At 34.9% G+C, this 23,031-nt stretch overlaps 1 protein-coding gene across 1 annotated transcript in view; it reads left to right on the forward strand.

The window, feature by feature from the left end:
- LOC103074545 (mRNA-capping enzyme-like) overlaps window positions 1-23,031 on the forward strand; it is a 145,240-nt gene that overhangs the window by 34,817 nt on the left and 87,392 nt on the right. Inside the window, exon 6 of the mRNA XM_007447294.1 lies at window positions 16,190-16,290. Coding sequence (XP_007447356.1) covers window positions 16,190-16,290 — 101 coding nt within the window. The remainder of the gene's footprint in view (window positions 1-16,189; window positions 16,291-23,031) is intronic.

Raw genomic sequence — 23,031 nt, forward strand, 5'->3', positions numbered from 1 at the left:
AGCAGGAATTCCTCTGCCTTTGTATTGGTTGCTGCAAGCAACTTAGTATTCAGTGTTCTTTGCTCTCTGCTCTGTTAACTTCTCCATCTACTTTCTGTCTTTCCAGAATTCGACGCATTGTTTTCTGCTGTTGTCTTCTCTCCTGTTTTTCCTTTTCTATTGATATCTCTTTTCTGTAACTCCCATTTTAGTGAGGTTTCAAATCAAAGTGCATATAAAGGCACATGTTTAGTTGACAACATTTATCAGAAAATCCCCCAAACTTCTCACAATGTGGTTTTGCATCTGTTGGCTTCCTTGAGCCAACAGTTCAAATAAACGAAGAAAGGGATGATTTTGAGTGACCAACTTAGCGATCTGAGTGAGGCTGCATAAAGTGGAGAGAAGATCCTGGTCAGAGATGGGCAAAGCTTGACTTATAATCTGCAGCCCACTCTCTAATACCACAGAAATATTCCAAAGGCAAATGAAGGGCAAAAAATGAAGAGGATTCTTGGTGCATCTACTTCTGTAAAACTTCTGGGCCTACGTTTGTTTGGTGCTAGTTACTTAAAACTTAGCAAGAAGTTAATTCTGCTTCACTATAGTAATTATAGTGAGGGAACTGAAGTTGAGTAGAAGGTAGAAGATATTACTACTGCTAAAAAAAAATAAAATAAAAGGAAGAAGAAGAAGAAGAAAGTATTTTGAATCCTGGCAGAATATTGAAGAACAGTGATAAAGATACTATATTAAAGTGATGATTCTATTGAGGGCAAAACCCCAAACACCAGCTTAGAAGAAAGTTCATTTACCTTTTGATTTAGTGTTCTATTTTTCAGAGACATAACCTCGTAACACACCCAGAATTGCATTTAGTTTATTACTTTTATAAGAAAAAGGACAAGTAAAGCTAATGGATGGTATATTCAGGAAAATAAAGCTTAGGATATTTCTTTGTGTTTATAAAGAAATGTACTAGTATCTGGTATTTACTAAAATACAGCAGTCATTAATTACCATGAAAGCCTCAATTAAAAAAAAAGTAGATTAAATTGCACTTATAGAATTATAGTAAATCGAAGCAGAAAAGATACTTCTAAGATTATCTAGCCCAGTGGTTTCAAAACATGAATTTCCAAAGTTCTGGGTTTCTGTGAACTGCCTCAGGGGACCATGTGCAGGAATAGGTTACTAGGTAAGCATTCTGTTTATCTCATGGCAGCCCTGATTTATTTCTTTTATATATTGTACTTCTAGATAAGATTGTGTTTTAAAAGGGGCTTCATCTAAGTAAATACCATTTGTATCAACTGCATTTTTGAAAGGTCACCAGTGATCTTTTTCCTTGCAAAATCATGTTCGTTTTTCAGCCCTTTTCTTACTGGATTATCTAGCGGTAGTCTGTACCGCTGTCCACACTTCCTTAAAAATACTCTCTTGCGTGGCTTCATGCCATTTCTTCTCCATCTCACTCAAGCTTTTCGTCTTCTAGCCATTGAAGTTCAGAGTTTCTAAAGGCTCGGTATGCTGGACCTTCATTTTTCACCATGCTCTGCTCTCTCCCTTGAAATCTTTTCCACACTTGAGTTATCTCCCATAAGCCTGACTCAAACTCTTGATTTCTGTTTAAGCTCCAGATTTGTTTATTTAATTGCCTACCCTGATATCACCTTTTAAATTTCTCAAAAACACCAGAAACTCAGTATACTTTGAAGCTGAACTCCATCCCTACTCCCCAAACAAGCCAACATACAAACTGTACAAAATGATCCTTTCCCAACATTTCATCCCTCAGTTGCTTATATGCAGTTACTTGAGTGAGAAATCTAGATGTCATCTTTGACGCCTTTCCTCCTTTTATCCCTCTAATCCATCTCCAAATCTTGCTTTATCTCCTAAATCTCTCTTAAATTATTCCCTTTTCTCTCCATTACCACTGCCACACTCCAGTGTGACTTGTCATTCACTGCCTCTTGCCTGGACCACTGCAGCGGTGTCCTAACTGGTCCTGCAGCCTCCACTTTATCCCCCTCCAGTCTTTTCTTCATACCATATCCAGAGTGGTCTTCCTCCTTAATCTCTAGTGATTTTCCCTTGTTTTCAGGTAAAAGACCAAACCTAGATTTGAAGCCAGCTTATGCTCTTCTTTATCCCATGCTGCCTTTTTGTTTCCTCTTGTGTTTTACTGTTGATGTGAAAGTAACTGATATTTTTATTTAAAGGTGACTTAATTATATTACTTTATTCATAAACAGTGTTTTAAAAAAATTGAAGTATAAGTTATACTTGCCAAAATATTTAAATATTTTGAGAAAAATGGGTATTTTCTTTGAAGAAGAAATTGGCTGTTTATTTTAATATGAACCTCTAGTCTTTCTAAGGCTTAAAGCTCAAACTTTGAACAAACTGAGGTGATCATTTTTAAGAAGAAGTATCTTCAGATTGAATTTTCCATCTGGTTATTAGTCTATACCATAAACCAGATAGGTTTTATTAGACCCTTATATATAAGGTTTTCAGTCTTACGATTTCATTGACATTTTGAATTGCTAATCTTTTGTGGTTTGTTACCTAAAAATGAATATTTTAAGTTGGCCCTTTGGCATTTTAATATGCTATAGGTAGTAGATCTTTTACTTGACAGCTATTAGATCTTTAAGTTTAATTTATGAAGTTGATAATCCTTATTTGTTTACTAGCTTTTGCAAGCGGCTTTAATGATTTATGTAGCATAGTAAATTTTTATTTGTAGTAATGATTGATTTCTAACCTTTTAAAAATCATATTTGATTTTACTTTTGTCATCTGGAGACACGTTTCTAGATAAGAATTTTTGTGCCATTAATACTCCCTCACTATGAAATAAAAACAGAATTATATGTAATGAATTGCAAAATAGAGGTGGTAATAAAAACTTGAAATATTTTCTTTGTTTTATTAAAATAAGACTTTTTCTTGTTTTATCTGCTAGCTATATTGTGATTAGTAAAACATAGAATTGTTTCTGTATTGAGTTTATTTACTCTCAAGCAATAGTGATAGAATTGTTTTTTTATGTTTTCATCACTATCTTGATTTTCTGTAAGGTGGGTCAGCTTGGTTTTATGTTTCACCCATTAATCAATTTGCATGTAAATTGAGTCAGCTTTGATTTTAATATTGCTTTCTTGTGAAATATTAATGTTTTTATTAAGTCTTTACTACTGCCAGGTATATTGAATGTTATGGATAGATTGTAAAATGAAAATTGGAATTAGTCTAATGTCTTGTCTTGAAGTACATGACGAATTAGAGTGGTTTTCCTCTGTAGCAGAGATGATGTTACCATGGTGAAAGCTTCTGTTGCCATGACATTTGCTTGCATATTTTGATAGGTCTTCAATTGAAGAAGGGCTCTGTTTCCTGGCAGACTGGAAAAGTGTCATTCTATCTTTCCCCCAAATATGTTATTGTTTTATTGAGAAATATGTAATAATTTCCAAAGAATTGTAATAGTGAACTGCCAAGGAAGAAAATACACCTTGTTTATTTTTAATTTTTTTCCTTAATTAACCTTTGGAACACAGCAAAATATTCTTAGCTTGCTTTTGTGTAAGGAAGAAGAAAAGAGAAGAATATTATTGTTCTAGCTTTCTTAATAAATAAAACATTTGCTTTTCCATTGAATTTTGTTGACAAAATAAACAGCTGAAGAGGAATAATTTGTAATCAGCCTCAGCTAGATATAGATATATACTGTTACTGTACAACAAAAAGACACTGCTAATGATGATATATTGTTAGCAGAGAAAAGGACAAATAAATGTAAATAAGGACTTCACAAAATGAAAGAATCAGTGAATTCCAAGAAGGTAAATATATAAAGTGCAAAATCAGTTTTCATATAAATGATACATGTTAAACACAGTGAATTAGGGATAGTTCTTTTTTATTGACATTTAATATTGAAAAATTAATGGTAGATTTTTTTAAAATTGTGTTTTACAGTGGTATATGTTTAATTTGAATTTTAACTAGATAATACAGACATTTAACATGTAGTAAGACAAATACAGAGAAGAAAGTCTCCCTCTCCTTCTTCTCGTCTCCCTCAGTTATCTACTGTTGTTTGTTTTTAACTTATCTTCTAATAGTTTCTTTATGCATTTATAAGTAAATACAAATTTGTTAATACATTTTTATTCCCACTCCACGTTTCAAGGAAGGTAGCACATTATTTTGCACTTTGCTTTTCAGGATTTGTCCGGCCACGTATTTTAATGTATGTTTTGTTAGTGCTCTAATTTGAGCATCTCAGGACATACTGGAATCAGCAGAAGGATAGGGCTTATTATTGATAGCTCCCATCCCTTATGCTTAGGGGAGTTCAGACTTCTAGGAGGAAATATTTAAAAACATACACTTTGTCAATTTAGAATAAATTTTCCTTTTGTTGTCAAAGTTCATTGATAACTTCAGTGGGGCTTTTTACTGGTAGACCAATTCATTTTGTAAAAGCTGCAAATTGAAGTATTTGTAATGAGTACATCTTTACACCAGCTGTTTCTTCTGCAACAAACTGTTTTCTTCCTTTCGGTATTACTCCCATTCAGCCTTTGAATATCAAATTAGGTGTGGCTTCCCTTGGGGAAGCCCGGCTGATTCGGTGAGTGTGACTCTGTCCTGTGTTCTTACAATGCTCTTCTTCATACCAGTACTAGGAGCAGAGAAAATTATTTTAATGATACTGCGTTGCACAGATTCGCAAAAAAGGAGGGTAACGTACTTGATGTATAAAGTAACTAGGCTACAGATGTTACTTGTATCTAGAGTTTGATTCCCCTATCAGTAGACCACTTTTATTTAGACTTGTGTCCACCAGAAAAGAGGAGAAACTCTGTGAGAATCTGCTAGCTGTCAAAGTTAGTGGAATTTTATACCAGATGGCAGTAGTCTTGGATATTAAGGGAGAGTTAATCCTGAGCTTTGGAATATATTAGCTCATGCCTTCATCTAATAAATTGGGTGTCTACTGTATGTTACACACATTGCTGAGTAAGAAATAATAAAACTGGATAAAGGCAGCGTTTCTGCCCTCAAAGGGCTGTGAAGAAACTCGACCCTGCAGCAGTGTGAGAAGAGTGCAGACTGATGGAGTGGCAGAGGCACCTTGGTGGGCCCAGGGAGTAGGGTCAGGATACTTTGGGAGATAGGGCCTGTGCCGGAGATGAGACAGGACAGACGGTTCAGTAGGCTTTCAGTGGGGCCTGAGTGGGAGAGAAGAGGTAAGTGGTTTAGGTGCTGAGGTTTATTCGGTTGTCTGAGCTCCCTCTTCCCACTAGACACGGCATTGCCGGTTGCTTGTCCCTCCTACTCACCATTCCACACAGAACTAGGCTAAAAGTAATTAGAAAACAACTGACTTGGTTCCTTTTGGAACAGTTTTATAATATGAGATCATCTAACCCAACCTTTCATCATTTGCTTTTGGACAAATGATATAAATCTGTATTTTTTGTTAATAGTGGAAAGATTTCTGTATTACTGTGATTTGGGAATTTTTTGGACAAGTCTAACGTTTTGGGTTATCAGTTACTCTGTAAAAAGAGGGAGTTTACTGCATGCTTTCAGTACCCCTCATTTTTCTAGTATTCTTACTCAGGTCTATTAACTGGTCTTGATACTAACTGGGTATTTTCATTTAACTTGTCTTTACCCCCATTTCCTTACTGGTTAAAGTTTAATTTCATGTGTAGTTATATGGAACTGCCCAGACATGGAAAGTAAAGCTGAAGTTGCAGAGGTCTTTGTGTAACTGTATTTTTTCAGAAATTATTTCATTAGAAATGTAAGCTACAGGTTATTTTATATTAAAACTACAGCAAGAAGAAATTAGACTTGTGAATCAGATAATAGAAATAGTAATACAAATGTATTTTTGAGTAAGTTTTCCAACCTATTAAGCCAAGAAATTGTATTAATTCTCTAATATTAAATTTTACTCTCAAATCACAACTTCACTTTCCATAAGTAGTAGTAAAACTTTCATAAGCAGATGAGAAATGTCAGCAAGCTTTTGAAAATGGAATTCTCCATTTTCTTCCCCTGCTTCTTTCTATGATACCTCTCCCTACTATCTTTACCAAGTTTGTGACTTTTTAGAAATGAAATACCAAGGGGTTGCCTTGAGCTATTTTTATAGGAGATTGACTCTTCACCTCCTCTACATCAACAAGAACAGCATAGAGCACTGGGCCAATTTAGTCTCAGAAAACTTGAGCAGACTTCCCCTCAACTCAGGTATATTTGTGTTCTCATTGCGTAGAACTTTCTTGTAGCCTAATTATTCTTCAAAATTCAATTCATGCATTTTTCTTGTTCAAGAAAACTTCCTTTACCCCTGCCCCCTGATTTTCATGCTTCTCTGTTGTTCTTCCTCAGCAACTTTGTGTTCGAGTACTTCTCTAATCTCTCTTGGAGGTTATATTAAAAGCCTCACTGTGGTTGAGCTCACTGTCTTGGGAGAATTTGTATCTTCCCCAACTAGTATGGTACTAGGCACATAGTAGGTAGTTAGTGTTGATTAGGGACTTTTCCTCCATACAGGATATTTATGTGTCTTGTTTTGCAAAATAGGTGTTTGTTATTTGCTTCTCAGTGAAACATGGGCAAAAAGATATAATCAAGTGAATAAATCTAGAGTTGTTTTACTTTTCTGTCCAGTAGAATTACCAAAGAGGATTTTTTCTGCTTTCTTTAAAACTAAATTCTAGAAAAAACAACAAAAATAAAACTAATATATGGTAAGTCCAGGGATCTTTCCTAGCTTCAGGATGTGAGCCTTCTGAAGAGGACAGTATGTCTCAGGTTTCAGTGCAGGGCCTGGAATATATATTACAATAACATAACTGCTCACATTTTACTAGTGGAAATCATAGAGTAGCATGGGCTACAAAGCATTTTAGGTATCTCTGGTTTAGATATCCTGTTTTTAGGCAAGCAAAATGCTATTGCATTTTTGCAAGTGAAATAGATGAGGCCCACACTTTGAATTTGCTTTGAATCATGAAGTTAGTAGTTAGTAGAGGCAAAGAAGAACCAGATATCTTGTCCTCTTTGTTGTTATTACTACTAGCTTCCTTTAGATCGGTTCCTCAACTTTAGTACCATTGACGTTTTGGGTTGGATAATTCTTTGCTGTGTACAGCTGTCCTGTATGTTGTAGGATGTTTAGAAACATCCCTGGCTTCTACCCACTAGATGGCAGTAGCTCACCCTTCCCTCCCCAGTGTGACAACCAAAAATGTAGGCATTGCCAAATATCCACTGGGGGGTAAAATCTCTAACTGAGAACCACTGTTTTGTATAGCAGGTATATCACTTCTGCCTCCATTTCATTTTCTTTTAGTTTTAGAGGACTTCTTTGGCACATGGCCATCCTGTACCTCTAAGCCAGGTTCTGCTCTCATTTGGTAAACACTTCCTTAAGCATCTTACTTGGTTGCCTGACATCTGCATTCATTCCATTTTTTCTTTTTAAAGATAATAATGGACATCTCAGGTAATATTGGTAATTGCTTTCAGACATAATCTATCTCTAATTTTTTATTGGACAACTTACCTGGTAAAATCAGATTTGCTTCTATAGAACTAAGTATTATATGTATCAATTAAATATAGCTTTGATAATTATTTTACTCTAGACACATGCTGGTGAATTTAATGAAATTAAAATGCATTACTCCCTAATTATACATTGGAAAATGTAGCTTGAAAGGATGTTTTTGTACCCTTGTTTATATTCAGCAAGTATATTTCAAGTTTGAGGACTCACAAATATTTATATTTAAAATGCTTAATTCTCTGTATTATATAATATCTTTGACCTTATTATTTTGGGGAACTTGAAAAAAGGATTTTTAAATAGTTATTGATATACATAGTCTTTTGTGAATAGTACTAAGTTAAGTCATTTCATAATCTAAAATATTCTACTTAAGCATATAAATTTAAAAATACCTGAGACTGGGCTTCCCTGGTGGCGCAGTTGTTGAGAATCTGCCTGCCAATGCAGGGGACACGGGTTCGAGCCCTGATCTGGGAGGATCCCACATGCCGCGGAGCAACTACCCTCGTGAGCCACAGTTACTGAGCCTGCACGTCTGGAGCCTGTGCTCCGCAACAAGAGAGGCCGCGATAGTGAGAGGTCGGCACACCGCGATGAAGAGTGGCCCCCGCTTGCCGCAACTAGAGAAAGCCCTCGCACAGCAACAAAGAGCCAACACAGCCATAAATAAATAAATAAATAAGTAAATAAATAAAATTAAAAAAAAATACCTGAGACTAATATTTTATAAGTTTAAAATTTTTTCACTTTATTTTTAAATTTTTTTTTTTCTTTTTGCGGTATGCGGGCCTCTCACTGTTGTGGCCTCTCCTGTTGCAGAGCACAGGCTCCGGACGCGCAGGCCCAGCGGCCATGGCTCACGGGCCCAGCCGCTCCGCGGCATGTGGGATCTTCCTGGACCGGGGCACGAACCCGCGTCCCCTGCATCGGCAGGCGGACTCTCAACCACTGCGCCACCAGGGAAGCCCATATTTTTAAAATTTATCAAGTATTTATTGAGTATTTTACTAATTGTTTTGTAGGCGCATGATTAGACATGATTTTACTGAAGTAGAATTTACATTCGAACAGGTATTTAAATACATTTTACTCACGGGATCTATGTCGTTGCATTTATATTCGGTAATTCAGAACTACAGTATTTTTAAAATATAATTTCCTAAAAATTTTTGTCAGGCATTTCATTAATTTTCATAAAGGTGCTTTGAAATTCTTAGTCATGTCAAGTCTAGGTTTTCAGATCAATATAAATGGTTTGGTGTACAGTCAGATGAGGAATGACTTATGTACTTGAACTATTGCTGTGTAAAAGCAGAAGAGTCAGTATATGCTGTTCTCCATTAGATGATTTCCAGAGAGAAGAATGTGAAGGATAGTTAGTAGCTATTTTACAAATAATATTATATTAAAATTACATTTAGAATTTGTTATTAGGTGCCCATTATGAAATATTTTAAAGCTGTACAATCATTAACATTTCCTAGATTTAATAACTTAGATTGGTATTGGTTTTCGAAGTGGTCTCATACTCAGTCATATAAATGAATAGAGAACAGAAGTAAATGATGGTTTGTTTGTACATGTGACATTCGCTTGGCAGCCGTTGTGAGTGGGGTTGGTGTGGGATGCTGACACTCCTTTCTCCCCTCATTCCTTTTTACCCTTCACTACCATAGAGAACCACTCTTACTAAAAGGTCTGTGATGTTTCTGTCAGATAGACATTATTAGAAAAAAGACTAAATTTTATTATTATTTTTATTAATGGGGTCACGACTGGAAAATTTAGCAGTTTTAACATTTATAGAAACATTTATATTCAGTAAGTCTAAAGAGGTTTATTTGTGATCATCCTGAAGGACATGTGTTACCTAAATGAATCTCTCAGGGCAAATAAATGGACAAAAACTTCCACTGAAATATTATATATTTGATTTTATATTCATTCATGTTTAAGCACAAGCCTTGGGGGAAAATAGTGTGCATTATGTTCTTAAATTTGCTACAGATAAAATGTCTTTCCTATCAACTCCAATGGTTTGTCTTTCTTAGCAAAACTTGTTATACTAAATTTGTCATTATATGGACTTCTGTTTGAAATAAGAGATCCGATGACTAGGGTTTTTGCATTTTTTCCTCAAATTTATAAAAATCTGTTAGAATGCAATTTGACTCGTATATTTAAAAAATATTAGTAATGAGAGCACTTAGCAGTTTTTCCTTCCTGAGTACGTTTCTCGTAATATGGCCCCGTCCCCCATAATACCCTCGCTGAATTGACATACTTTCCTCTCCTTTAGGAGATTCTATATTTTTCTACCCAAGTGTTTTGCTCATATTTACGTCATGGTATAAGTCTGCATTAGTGAATATTACCCATTACTCAAAGCTTTCAATCTTCATTCCTCTATAATAAGTCCATAGCCACCAAAGTAAAAGATCTTCTCATTTTACTATGTTCTAGAATAATTTAAAACACTTCTTTCCTATGCTGTAGTCTCTTTGATTAGATGGACAATGTTGTACAACCATTTCCACAACTTTTACATCAGTGCAAAGAGAAGTTTTGTAACCATTAAGCAATAACGCTCCTTCCGCCCACCCCCTCAATGCCCCCCGCCTCCACCCCCTGCCCTTGGTACCGCTAATCTACTTTCGGTCACTATGAATTTGCCTATTGCGGATATTTCATACAGGTGGAATCATACCATTTTTGTCCTTTTGTGTCTGGCTTATTTCACTTAGCATAGTGTTTTTGAGGATCATTCATTTTGTAGCATGTGTCAGAACTTCATTCTTTTTTGTGGCAGAATGATATTCCATTGTATGTATATACTGCATTTTGTTTACCCATTTATATGGTGATGGAAACCTAGATTGTAGACATGTCAGTATCTGGGTCCCTGTTTCCAATTTTTTTCACTCTACCATGTGCAGAGTCATATGGTAATTCTGTGTTTCAAATTCAGATTTTGAGGAACTGTCAAATTATTATCCATAGTGGCTGGATCATTTTATATTCCTTACAGCAACATACATGGTTACTAATTTCTTCACATCCTCTCCAACACTTATTTTCCTCTAAAAAAAAAAAAAAATTACAGCCACCCATAGGAAGTAGTATTTCATTATGGTTTTGATTTACACTTCCCTCATGGCTAATGATACTGAGCATCTTTTTATGTGCTTATTCACCATTTGTATCTCTTCTATGGAAGAAATGTGTATTCAAGTTCTTTGACAGTTTTAAAAATTGGGTTGTCTTTGTTGTTGAGTTGTAGGAGTTCTTTATGTATTTTGGATATTAAACCCTTATCAGGTATATGATTTGCACATTTTTTTCCATTCTGTAGGTTATCTTTTCACTTTTTTGATATGATGCACAAGTTTTTTAGTTTTGATAAAGTCCAGTTTATCTATTTTTTTTTTTTTTATTGCTTGTGCTTTTTTTTTTTTTGCAGTATGTGGGCCTGTCACTGTTGTGGCCTCTCCCGTTGTGGAGCACAGGCTCCGGACATGCAGACTCAGTGGCCATGGCTCACGGGCCCAGCCGCTCCACGGCATGTGGGATCTTCCCGGACCAGGGCACGAACCCGTGTCCCCTGCATCAGCAGGCGGACTCTCAACCACTACGCCACCAGGGAAGCCCTATTGCTTGTACTTTTGATGTCATATCTAACAATTCACCACAAAATCCAAGATCATGAAAATTTACCCCTGTGTTTTCTTGTAAGAGTTTTATGGTTTTAGCTGTTATATTTAGGGCATTGGTCCATTTTTAGTTAGTGTTTGTATATGATGGGAGATAGGGTTCCAAACGTCATTCTTTTACTTGTGGAAATCAGCTGTTCCAGCATCATTTGTTGAAGAGAGTATTCTCTCACTGTTGAATGGACTTGGCATCCTTGTAAAAAAAAAATCAATTGACTATTGGCTATCAATGTATGAGTTTATTTCTGTACTCTCAGTTTTATTCCATTGGTTTAAATGTCTGTCCTTATGTCAACACCTCCGTTTTGATTACTGTAGCTTTATAGTAAGTTTTGAAATTGGAAAGTGTGAGTCTTATAACTTTGTGTTGTTCTTTCTTCAAGATTGTTTTGGCTCTTCAGGGTCTCTTGTAACTGCATATGAATTTGAGGATTGGCTTTCCTATTTCTGTTAAAAAGAAAAAGTTGTTGGAATTTTGATAGAGATTGAATTGAATCTATAGATTGCTTTGAGTAGTATTGACAGTTTAGCAATATTAATTATTCTTAATGGGTGTTCTGAGACCAGTCCCAGTGTGGAGGGGCTTTTCCACACCAACAAGCACTTCTCTGACACCAGCTGGGTGTCCTACAATTCAACTCAATTCTGACACTGTCTACCCAGTGATAGCGTCAGATTCAACAGGTTGAGGGCTCTTCAAAACTGTACTGCTTTCAGTTTCCCCACCCTCCCCCACCCCTTAACTTCAGATGCCAGTTGCAAGTTCATGATATTACCTGTGCTTCTAGTTGACTAGCTGTAGATTGGAGGTTCCAAGGACCCTCTCCTTGGCCTTCAGACACCAGTTAAATTCCAGGTTGTTACCGGTACTTCTTACCACCTGACTATAAATCAGAAGTTCCCATGACCCCCTTGTCAGGTTCAGTTAGTTTGCGAGGGTGGCTCACAGTACTCAGAAAAATATATTACTTACTAGATTACTGGTTTATTATAAAAGGATGTAATTCAGGAATAGCCAGAGGAAATAGATACAATAAGGCAAGGCATGGGGGAGGGGCGTGGAACTTCTGTGCCCTTTCGAGGCACCCCCTCCTCCTGAATATCCATGTGTTCACCAACCCAGAAACTTTCTGAACCCCATTTTTCTTTTTTGGTTTTTATGGAGCCTTGATTACACAGGCATGATTGATGAAACCATTGACCACTGGCAATTGATCCAACTTCTAGCCCCCCTCTTCTCCCCAGAGGTCAGAGGTGTGGGACTGAAAGTTCCAACCCTCTGATCACTTGGTTGGCTCCTGGCAACTAGCTCCCATCCCTAGGTGCTACCTCAAAGTCACCTCATTAACATAATAAAAGACCCTTATCACTCTCTTCACTTTGGAAATTCCAAGGGTTTTAGGAGCTCTGTGCCAGAAGTGGGGATGAAGACCAAATGTATATTTATTATAAATCACAATATCACTTTTCCTATCTATGAATATGGGATGTCTTTCCATTTTTAGGTCTTTTTAAACTTTTTCAGTAATGTTTTGTAGTTTTCAGTATATAGACCATTCATTTCCTTTGTTAAATTTATTCCTAGGTATTTTGTTCTTTTAGATGCTATTGTAAATGGAATTGATTTCTTAATTTCCTTTCTGGATTATTCATTGCTGTTGTATAGAAACAACCGATTTTTTGTATTGATAATACCACCAAAGTATTACATTATTAGGAAGAAATTTAACAAAAGTTGTGCAAGACCTGTATACCAAAAACTACAAAACATTGCTGAGAGAAATTTAGGAAGACCTAAGTACTAAGTAAATAGAGAGATTTGAAGTGTTCATGAATCAAAAGATTCAGTATTGTTAAGATGTTATTTTTTCCTTAATTGATCTATTAATTTACTGCAGTCTTACTTAAAATCCCAGTAAACTTATTTTTCATAGAAGTTGACCAGGTAATTTTAAAGTATATGTGGAGGGCTTCCCTGGTGGCGCAGTGGTTAAGAATCTGCCTGCCAGTGCAAGGGACACGGGTTTGAGCCCTGGTCTGGGAAGACCCCACCTGCCGCAGAGCAACTAAGCCCATTCACAACTACTGAGCCTGTGCTCTAGAGCCTGCGCACCACAACTACCAAAGCCCGCATGCCTAGAGCCCATGCCCTGCAACAAGATAAGCCACTGCAATGAGAAGCCTGCGCACCACAATGAAGAGTGGTCCGCACGTAGCAAAGAAGACCCAATGCAGCCAAAAATAAAATAAATAAATAAATAAATAAATAAAATATATGTGGAAATATAAATGCTACATTAGCTAAGAAAATTTGGAAAAAGAAAAAGTTTGAGGACTTACATAACCTGCTTTCAAAACTTAATATAGAGCTAGAGTTATCAAGACAATATGCTATGAGCAGAAAGAAAGGCATGTTTACCAATGCAACAGATTAGTAAGAATAGAAATATATCTATAAACAACTGATTTTTGACAAAGATGTCAAGGCAATTCAGTGAGAGAAGGATAATCTTTTAACAAACGGTGCTGGATGAAATTGATATCCAACTGCCAAACAACAAACAGTCCCTTACTTCACATCTTATAAATAAATTAACCTCAAATGGATAATATACCTAAAAATAAGAGTTAAAACTATAAAATTTCTCTAAGAAAATGTAGTAGAAAATTGCAGTGACCTTAGGATAGGCAAAGATTCCTTAAAGAGGGCACAAAAAGCACAAATTGTAAAAGTTTAAAATTGATGATTTTGAAATGATGCTCAGCATTGCTAATCATCAGGAAAATGGAAATCAAAACCACACTGAGATATCACCTAACACCAGTTAGGGTGGCCATCATCAAAAAGTGAAAAGATAACTTGCTGTTGAGGATGTGGAGAAAAGGGAACCCTTGTGCACTGTTGGTAGGACTGTAAATTGATACAGCTCTTATGAAAAATAATATGGAGGTTTCTCAAAAAATTAGTAATAGAACTTACATGTCATTCAGCAGTTCCACTTTTGGATATGTATCTGAAAGAAATAAAATCAGCATCTTGAAGAGACACGTGCATTCCCATCTTTACTGCAGCGATATTCACAGTAGCCAAAATGTGGAAACAACCTAAGTGTCCATCAGTGGATGAATGTATAAAGAAAATAATGGTATACATATACAATGGAATATTATTCAGCCTTAAGAAAGAAGGAAATTCTGCCAATTGTGACAACACGGATGAACCTGGAGTACATTATGCTAAGTGAAATAAGCTCTTATATATATATATATATATATATATATATATATATATATATATATATGGAATCTTAAAAAAAAAAGTCAAACTTAGAGTGTGTAATGGTGATTACCAGCGGCTGGGGGGTAGGGGAAGAGGGGAGATATTGATCAAAGGGTAGAAACTTTCAGTTATACGATGAATAAGTTGTGGAAACCTAATGTATAGCATGGTGATTGTGGTTAATAATAAAGTATACTTGAAATTTCCTAAGGGAATAGATCTTAAATGTTCTTACAACATACACAAAGAAGTAACTGTGTGGTGATGGATATGTTAATTAGCTTGATTGTGGTAATTATTTCACAGTGTATACATATATCAAAACATCATGTCGTATACCTTAAATTATTTATTTCTCATACTTCAATAAAGCTGGAAAAAATAGTTGATTTTGACTTCATTAAAATATATTCAAAAGAGATTGTTAAGAAAATGAAAAAGCAAGGCAAAAACTGGTAGAAAATATTTGCAGTACATGTATCCAAACAAGGCTATTTATCCAGAATATGTAAACAACTCTTCCAGTTCAATTATAAGGAGATAACCCAGTAAAAACAAGGGAAAAAGTTTGAACAGATACTTCACCAAAGAAAATACACAGATAGCAGCAAATAAGCAAATTAGAAGATCTTCAACATCTGTCATTTAGAGAAATGCAAATTAAAATTATGAGACATACTTTAGAATTAAAAAGACCGACAATACCTAGTCCTATAGGATGGATGTGGAGCAATTTGATCTCTCATGTATTACTGGTGGGAATGGAAGATGTCACTGCCACTTTGGAAAATGAGTTGACAGCTGCTTGTAAAGTTAAGCATACATTAACCATGTGACCCAGCCATTCTACTGCTGGGTATTTACCCAAAAGTTATGAAAACAGATGTCCACACAAATGTTCAGACCAGCATCATTCCTGGTAGCCTAAAAATGGGAACAACCCAGATATCCATCAACTTGTAAATGCATAAACAGTTTGTGGTATATTCATAGAATGGAATCCTGCTCAGTTTAATAAAAAGGAACAAGCTAATATATGCACCAGCATATAGCAAAACCTTGTGTAAGAATTTCTTATGAATTCTAGAAAAGGCACAACTATAGTGATAGAAGGAAGGTCACTCTTGCCGGAGAGTTGGTAACAGGGAGCTGACTGCAGCTGTCAAGGGGAAACTTTTTGGGGGTGATTGAAATGCTGTATATCATGATTCTGGCGATTGTTACATAATTGTATCCATTTGACAAAATTCATTAGTTAATTTTATTAATTGTGAATTATCCCACAGTAAAGCTATTGAATAAGAAGGAACAAAATTTTTTTTAAATGATCAAACTTCCTTTAAGTTATAGTAGGATTGGAGGGAATAACAGGTTTCATTATTTTTTGAGACTTTCACAAACAAGTGTCTACATGCTTTGGCAGGAAAAAGAGGCCATCAGTAAGATGGTTGATATCTAACTTCACTCATCAGTTAAAAATAACAAAAATTATATTCAGAGAAAAAGTAGTGATTTTGCTTAATGAAAAGTAGTTGATATTATATTTAATAAATCAAATGTTTAAGTTTTTAGCTTCATATTAACTATTATCATCATTTTAATTCATTTTAGAAATATAAACCTGGTCGATGTGATGATATTTTGAAATGGAAGCCTCCCAGTTTGAATTCTGTGGATTTTCGCCTAAAGATAACAAGAATGGGAGGAGAAGGGTAAGTATGCCCCTTTGTTTCCCCATGATTTTTACATGAAATAATACCGTTTGCATAAGGCTTCACTGTTTACTGGGTATTTTACATATACTTTACAAAAAGAAAGTAAAGTACTTTTACGTATACTTTATGTATGTACCCATAAATCTATCTCATTTTCCCAGATTACTTCTTTGACCTATCACAGCTAACATGTTGGTAGCATCCTTTAAACTTCATTAATTTTAGTCTTAAAAGAAAGTTATTTCTAATATAAAAAAATGAACTTTGTTTAATTGTAAAAGTGAAAATACATTTTACTTGAAAGTAATCCTGTTCAGTGAATTACAAATGTAAGATATGATCATTAATATTATAATTAAATGTTTTGAAACAAACCTTTTTTCCTTTGAAGGAAACTACTTCATGTTTGCATTTGGATAGCAAACACTTATCTATACTTTTTTAGGGTAGGGTTTTAATTGTGGAATTACATTACAATTTTTCATTATGTTCATTGTGTTAATTTTTTCATTTATTGGTTAATCTTCATTTTTGACTTCATTGATTGCTATTTTAGAGTAAAAAATGCTTTAGCTATTTTAGAGTAAAAAATGCTTTAGCATGAATATTTTCATTGTTTTCCCAAAGCCTTGTTTAATTTTACCTTGTTCCACAATTTTTTATGGCATCTCATATAAGTAAATACATAACAACAAAACAAGAAATGTTTAATCAAGAAAATCATAAAGAGAACATAAATAAGATAACGCTGGCAGAGAGGTTAAAAGTGTACCAATGCATACCATAAAATTCTTTTTACTTGCCAAAGATAAACCACAGGTTTATTTTTTTGTAGCTAATGGAATGAAGGATATACGATGAGTTATATGAATCCAGATTCCAGAAGATTAAGTCTCTTAAGAGACTGTATATTTTCAAATAAAGGTACTGTGTAGTGTGGTGAATCCTAACTAAAAAAAGAATTTTATTAAGTCATATGGGTATCAGTTTTCAAAAAATAGAGTAGTTAGTATTTTACATCCTTAAATAAGAGTTTGTGACTTAATAGCAAAGTACAGTTTAGCCAGAACAATTATCTGGGGCCCCAAATAGTGTTGTTTAGGTATTTCACTGTCTATTGGCCTGGTTTAATCCAAGGATAGATAGATAACTTTTGACTGTAGGATTGGATAGAATATGTATATTCTATAGAATAATATAAAAGATTAGATAAGAGAAATAATATTGGCAATCTAGAATATCTGTATGCCAGATACTTTGTCAGGAAGAATAATCTTTAGTTTCCTGCTTATCAATACTTATCCAAAAATATTATTTCTCTAATTTAATCTTAGCTATGCATTGGTATTAACATTAATATCAATTAATTTTTTATTAATCATTAACCAACATTATCAATATTATATTATTATAACACTATTAACTACTAATAATATGAATAATTAAATATTATTAATCAATATTTTTTTGAAACTGCCCCCAAACACATTCCCCCTCCCCCCCATATATATAAAATATCTTTGGATAAATATTGCTAAGTAGTAAGCTCAAGATTATTCTTCCTGACAAAGTGTTGTGTATACAGATATTCTGGGTTGCTGGTTCACTTTGGAACTTCTACATCAGAAGTCATGCAAGCTGAGTGTAGGCTTATATGTTTTTCTGGAAGGGGCTTAGAGAAGACCACCACTCTTCTAAACAGTGGCAGCAGAGGGATTACTTCAGATGGTGCCGCCTGCATCTTCTTCTTTTTTTAATTCTTAAAAGTCACAGGTGAATATGGTTCTTTGGAAGTAAGGCTTCAAAGGTGAACTAAAATTTGTTAAATTGCCTCATTACTAAATCTTTTATTTTGCCTAAATGCTGTGTATTTATAATATTAGTTAAGGAGTATAAACCCTTGTGTGTTTCTGTTGATTGTTTCATTGAGTTTTGAAAGGTGATTTTGCTTTGCTTTTTACAAATTGTAATTCTTAGCAACACTTAAAAGCTACATGAGGCTAAATGTAGCATGTCCATTTTTCTGTGTTAGAAATGATATTATTAATTTTTTCCTTCCATTTGTCCATTGCAATTAAATATAGCAAAGTGTAATTCAGGTTAGTAGTTTGTCATTTGCTTTTATTCTTAGTATGTTTTAAAATATATATATATTTAAAAATTTTACCTATTTGAATGTCTTTTTATTAAAAAAATGAATTATTTTTGATTCTAGTCCTCTTTAAAACACACCACAATGTCAGCATTTAAGGTGATTTTTTTGGATAGCAATATGCAAGTTACATTGGTGTAGGTACATGATTTATTTATGTAACATGGGTGTCAGTTTTCAAAAATGGGGTATTTAATATGAAATATAAAATGATAATTATGACAAAATACATATTATTCAGTTAGCTGGAGTAATATAATTTTTTTCATGGAGAGAATGTTATGTATTATAGCAGTTTTCATGAAATAAATGAGTTTATATCTAACACTTATGTTAGATGCAGTATGTTAGAGAGCATTATGAGAAGTATGCCTGTAATAGTTTGAAAGGAGAGTAGCTATGTCTCTGAATCATAAGAATTGTAGCATGTGATTAGTGAAGTGGGGCTAAGATACTAAAATACCATGAGACGTGATACTATACATAGAGAATCCTAAAGATGCTACCAGAAAACTACTAGAGCTAATCAATGAATTTGGTAAAGTAGCAGGATACAAAATTAATGCACAGAAATCTCTTGCATTCCTATACACTAATGATGAAAAATCTGAAAGTGAAATTAAGAAAACACTCCCATTTACCATTGCGACAAAAAGAATAAAATATCTAGGAATAAACCTACCTAAGGAGACAAAAGTTTTCTGTATGCAGAAAGCTATAAGACACTGATGAAAGAAATTAAAGAGGATACAAACAGATGGAGAGATATACCATGTTCTTGGATTGGAAGAGTCAACATTGTGTAACTGACTCTACTACCCAAAGCAATCTACAGATTCATCGCAATCCCTATCAAACTACCAATGGCATTTTTCACAGAACTAGAACAAAAAATTTCACAATTTGTATGGAAACACAAAAGACCCCAAATAGCCAAAGCAATCTTGAGAAAGAAAAACGGAGCTGGAGGAATCAGGCTCCCTGACTTCAGACTATACTACAAAGCTACAGTAATCAAGACAGTATGGTACTGGCACAAAAACAGAAATATAGATCAATGGAACAGGGTAGGAAGCCCAGAGATAAACCCACACACATATGGTCACCTTATCTTTGATAAAAGAGGCAAGAATATACAGTGGGGAAAAGACAGCCTCTTCAATAAGTGGTGCTGGGAAACAGACAGCTACATGTAAAAGAATGAAATTAGAATACTCCCTAACACCGTACACAAAAATAAACTCAAAGTGGATTAAACACCTAAATGTAAGGCCAGACACTATTAAACTCTGAGAGGAAAACATAGAACATTCTATGACATAAATCACAGCAAGATCCTTTTTGACCCACCTCCTAGTGAAATGGAAATAACAAAAATCAACAAATGGGATCTAATGAAAGTTAAAAGCTTTTGCACAGCAAAGAAAACCATAAACAAGATGGAAAGACAACCCTCAGAATGGGAGAAAATATTTGCAAATGAAGCAACTGACAAAGGATTAATCTCCAAAATTTACATGCAGTTCATGCAGCTCAATATCAAAAAAACAAACAACCCAATCCAAAAATGGGCAGAAGACCTAAATAGACCTTCTCCAACGAAGATATGCAGATTACCAACAAACACATGAAAGAATACTCAACATCATTAATCATTAGAGAAATGCAAATCAAAACTACAATGAGATATTATCTTACACCAGTCAGAATGGCCATCATCAAAAAATCTACAAAGAATAAATGCTGGAGAGGATGTGGAGAAAAGGGAACCCTCTTGCACTGTTGGTGGGAATGTAAATTGATACAGCCACTATGGAGAACAGTATGGAGGTTCCTTAAAAAACTAAAAATAGAACTATCATATGACCCAGCCATCCCACTACTGGGCATATACCCTAAGAGAACCATAATTCAAAAAGAGTCATGTACCACAATGTTCACTGCAGCTCTCTTTACAATAGCCAGGACATGGAAGCAACCTCAGTGTCCATCAACAGATGAATGGATAAAGAAGATGTGGCGCATATATACAGTGGAATATTACTCAGCCATAAAAAGCAACAAAATTGAGTTATTTGTAGTGAGGTGGATGGACCTAGAGTCTGTCATACAGAGTGAAGTAAGTCAGAAAGAGAAAAACTAATACCGTATGCTAACACATATATATGGAATCTAAAAAAAAAAGGTCATGAAGAACCTGGGGCAAGACGGCAATAAAGACGCAGACCTACTAGAGAATGGACTTGAGGACGTGGGGAGGCGGAAGGGTAAGCTGGGACAAAGTGAGAGAGAGGCATGGACATATATACACTACCAAATGTAAAATAGATAGCTAGTGGGAAGCAGCCTCATAGCACAGGGAGATCAGCTCGGTGCTTTGTGACCACCTAGAGGGGTGGGATATGGAGGGCGGGAGGGAGGGAGATGCAAGAGGGAGGAGATATGGGGATATATGTATATGTATAACTGATTCACTTTGTTATAAAGCAGAAACTAACACACCATTGTAAAGCAATTATACTCCATTAAATATCTTAAAAAAAAGAAAAGAAAAAGAAAACCATGAGACAAATTAATTTCTTTTCTTGATTGTGTTCCTAATATTTCTACAAAGCTTAGTATGGAGTGGAATGTCTTGAAAGGTATAATGTAAATACCAATCTTTGAAAATGTCTGCAATGAATTTTTTTTATGATGTCTTAGGTTTTCAAAGTATGGTTTTGAATCTCCCTTAGCTGCTGTAATAAAGTGGTTATAGTATAGATTCTTGTTAGATTAAAATTTAATGCAAATAGAAAAATCTATTAACTGTCCTGTTGATGGCATTTAAAATCTAAACTTTGCTTTTTTCCCTCCTTATAGTACCATTTCTGAACATTAAAGGTATATTAACTTAATGATTTATCATGGCCTAAAATAACTTGTGTATATCTTAGCAGTTTACATTGTGTTGAGCTTTACAGACATACAATTCAGATTTTCAACTGAAAATCTATACATTGCTTTAAAATTATTGTGGGTTTATATTAACTAATCTCCTACTAAAAATTGTGGTCTTTGTGAAAAGCTAGGTTGTCTGTGTTCTGGAGGGTGCAAACTCTTGAGTACGATGTCAGTGACTTACAGGGAGCTGTATAAACTTATTATTTGTATAGCATAGTTTAGAGCCCAGATTCTAGAGCCAGCCTGCCTGGGTTTAAATCTTCTTGTTACCTGCGTGACCTTGAGCACAGCCCTTGTTTCTGTGCCTCAGATTCCTCATTGGTAAAATAGGAATTGGCCTTGTAAGACTTTTGTGAGGTTTAAATGATCTAATATATGTAAGATATGTATTGATATATTGATATATATAGTAATTATATATTGCTGTTATTTTTGTTGTTTTCAGTAAGGTAGATTTTAAAGTCCATATTCCCTTTTTGCTGATCCTACAGTTCTGTTGTTTGCTGAACTGTGTAAATTTCACTTTTGTTTGTGAATCATTTCCTGTTTGATTCCAATCCCTGTTAATTTTTCCCTTTTAAAATGCATATATCTTCAATTTGTGTAATTAATTATAAATTGTTGAGCATCTGGAGAGCAAGAAATAACAGAAATCACAAAATTTTTATGTATAGAATTTTTTGGTAACAAATGTCTTAAAATAATGTTGACAATATGTATAGTGGTTAAGAACATGGGTTTTTGGCCAGGACTGCACAGAACCAAATCCTAGCTCCACTACTTCCTTGCTGTTGTTACTTAATCTTTTTAAGCTTCCCCATCTGTAAAATGTACACAGTAATAGTGATTAGCTCATAGATTTGTTGTGAAGATTTATTCATATTCTATATTCAATTGCAGGAGCAAACAAAGTAAATATGGGTTCTGCCCTTATAGACTTTACAATTACAAGCTACTGGCCTAAAATGCAAAAATAGTATTGCTTTATGAGGTTTTGTAGGATTAAATATAAGATGCATCTTAACCAACTCATGTCTGGGCATTTGAAGTTGAGAAATGCTAGCTTAGTAAGTAGCACGATGAAGTAAGTGAAATCAACTACATGATTCTACTTGAAAATGTATGAACAAGTCCTCTTAACTCTGCTGACTAAAGTGTTTTTTTCCTTCTGCTCAGATTTATTTAAAGAAAATAATAATCTGATTCTAATGCTTACTTGAACAAGTGTTATTATTTATTTATTTTTTTTGCGGTATGCGGGCCTCTCACTGTTGTGGCCTCTCCCGTTGCGGAGCACAGGCTCCGGACGCGCAGGCTCAGCGGCCATGGCTCACGGTCCCAGCCGCTCCGCGGCATGTGGGATCTTCCCGGACCGGGGCACGAGCCCGCGTCCCCTGCATCGGCAGACGGACTCCCAACCACTGTGCCACCAGGGAAGCCCCAAGTGTTATTATTTTTAAGAAAGAAATTATAGTGGTAAAATATTCAGACTGCTGAAAAAAATGTTCTTGTGTAAGAAAGAATTAAGTCAGCAAGAATATAGCTAATAAACTATAGGGGGGAAAAAGAGTCTTATTTCTCTGCTGAACAGAGCCATTTTCTTTTTTCCCCCTCTGTTCTATTTTGGAATGAAATGCTTAACT

The sequence above is a fragment of the Lipotes vexillifer genome, unplaced genomic scaffold, assembly GCF_000442215.2.
Source record: "Lipotes vexillifer unplaced genomic scaffold, Lipotes_vexillifer_v1.1 scaffold1964, whole genome shotgun sequence".
Taxonomy (NCBI): domain Eukaryota; kingdom Metazoa; phylum Chordata; class Mammalia; order Artiodactyla; family Lipotidae; genus Lipotes; species Lipotes vexillifer.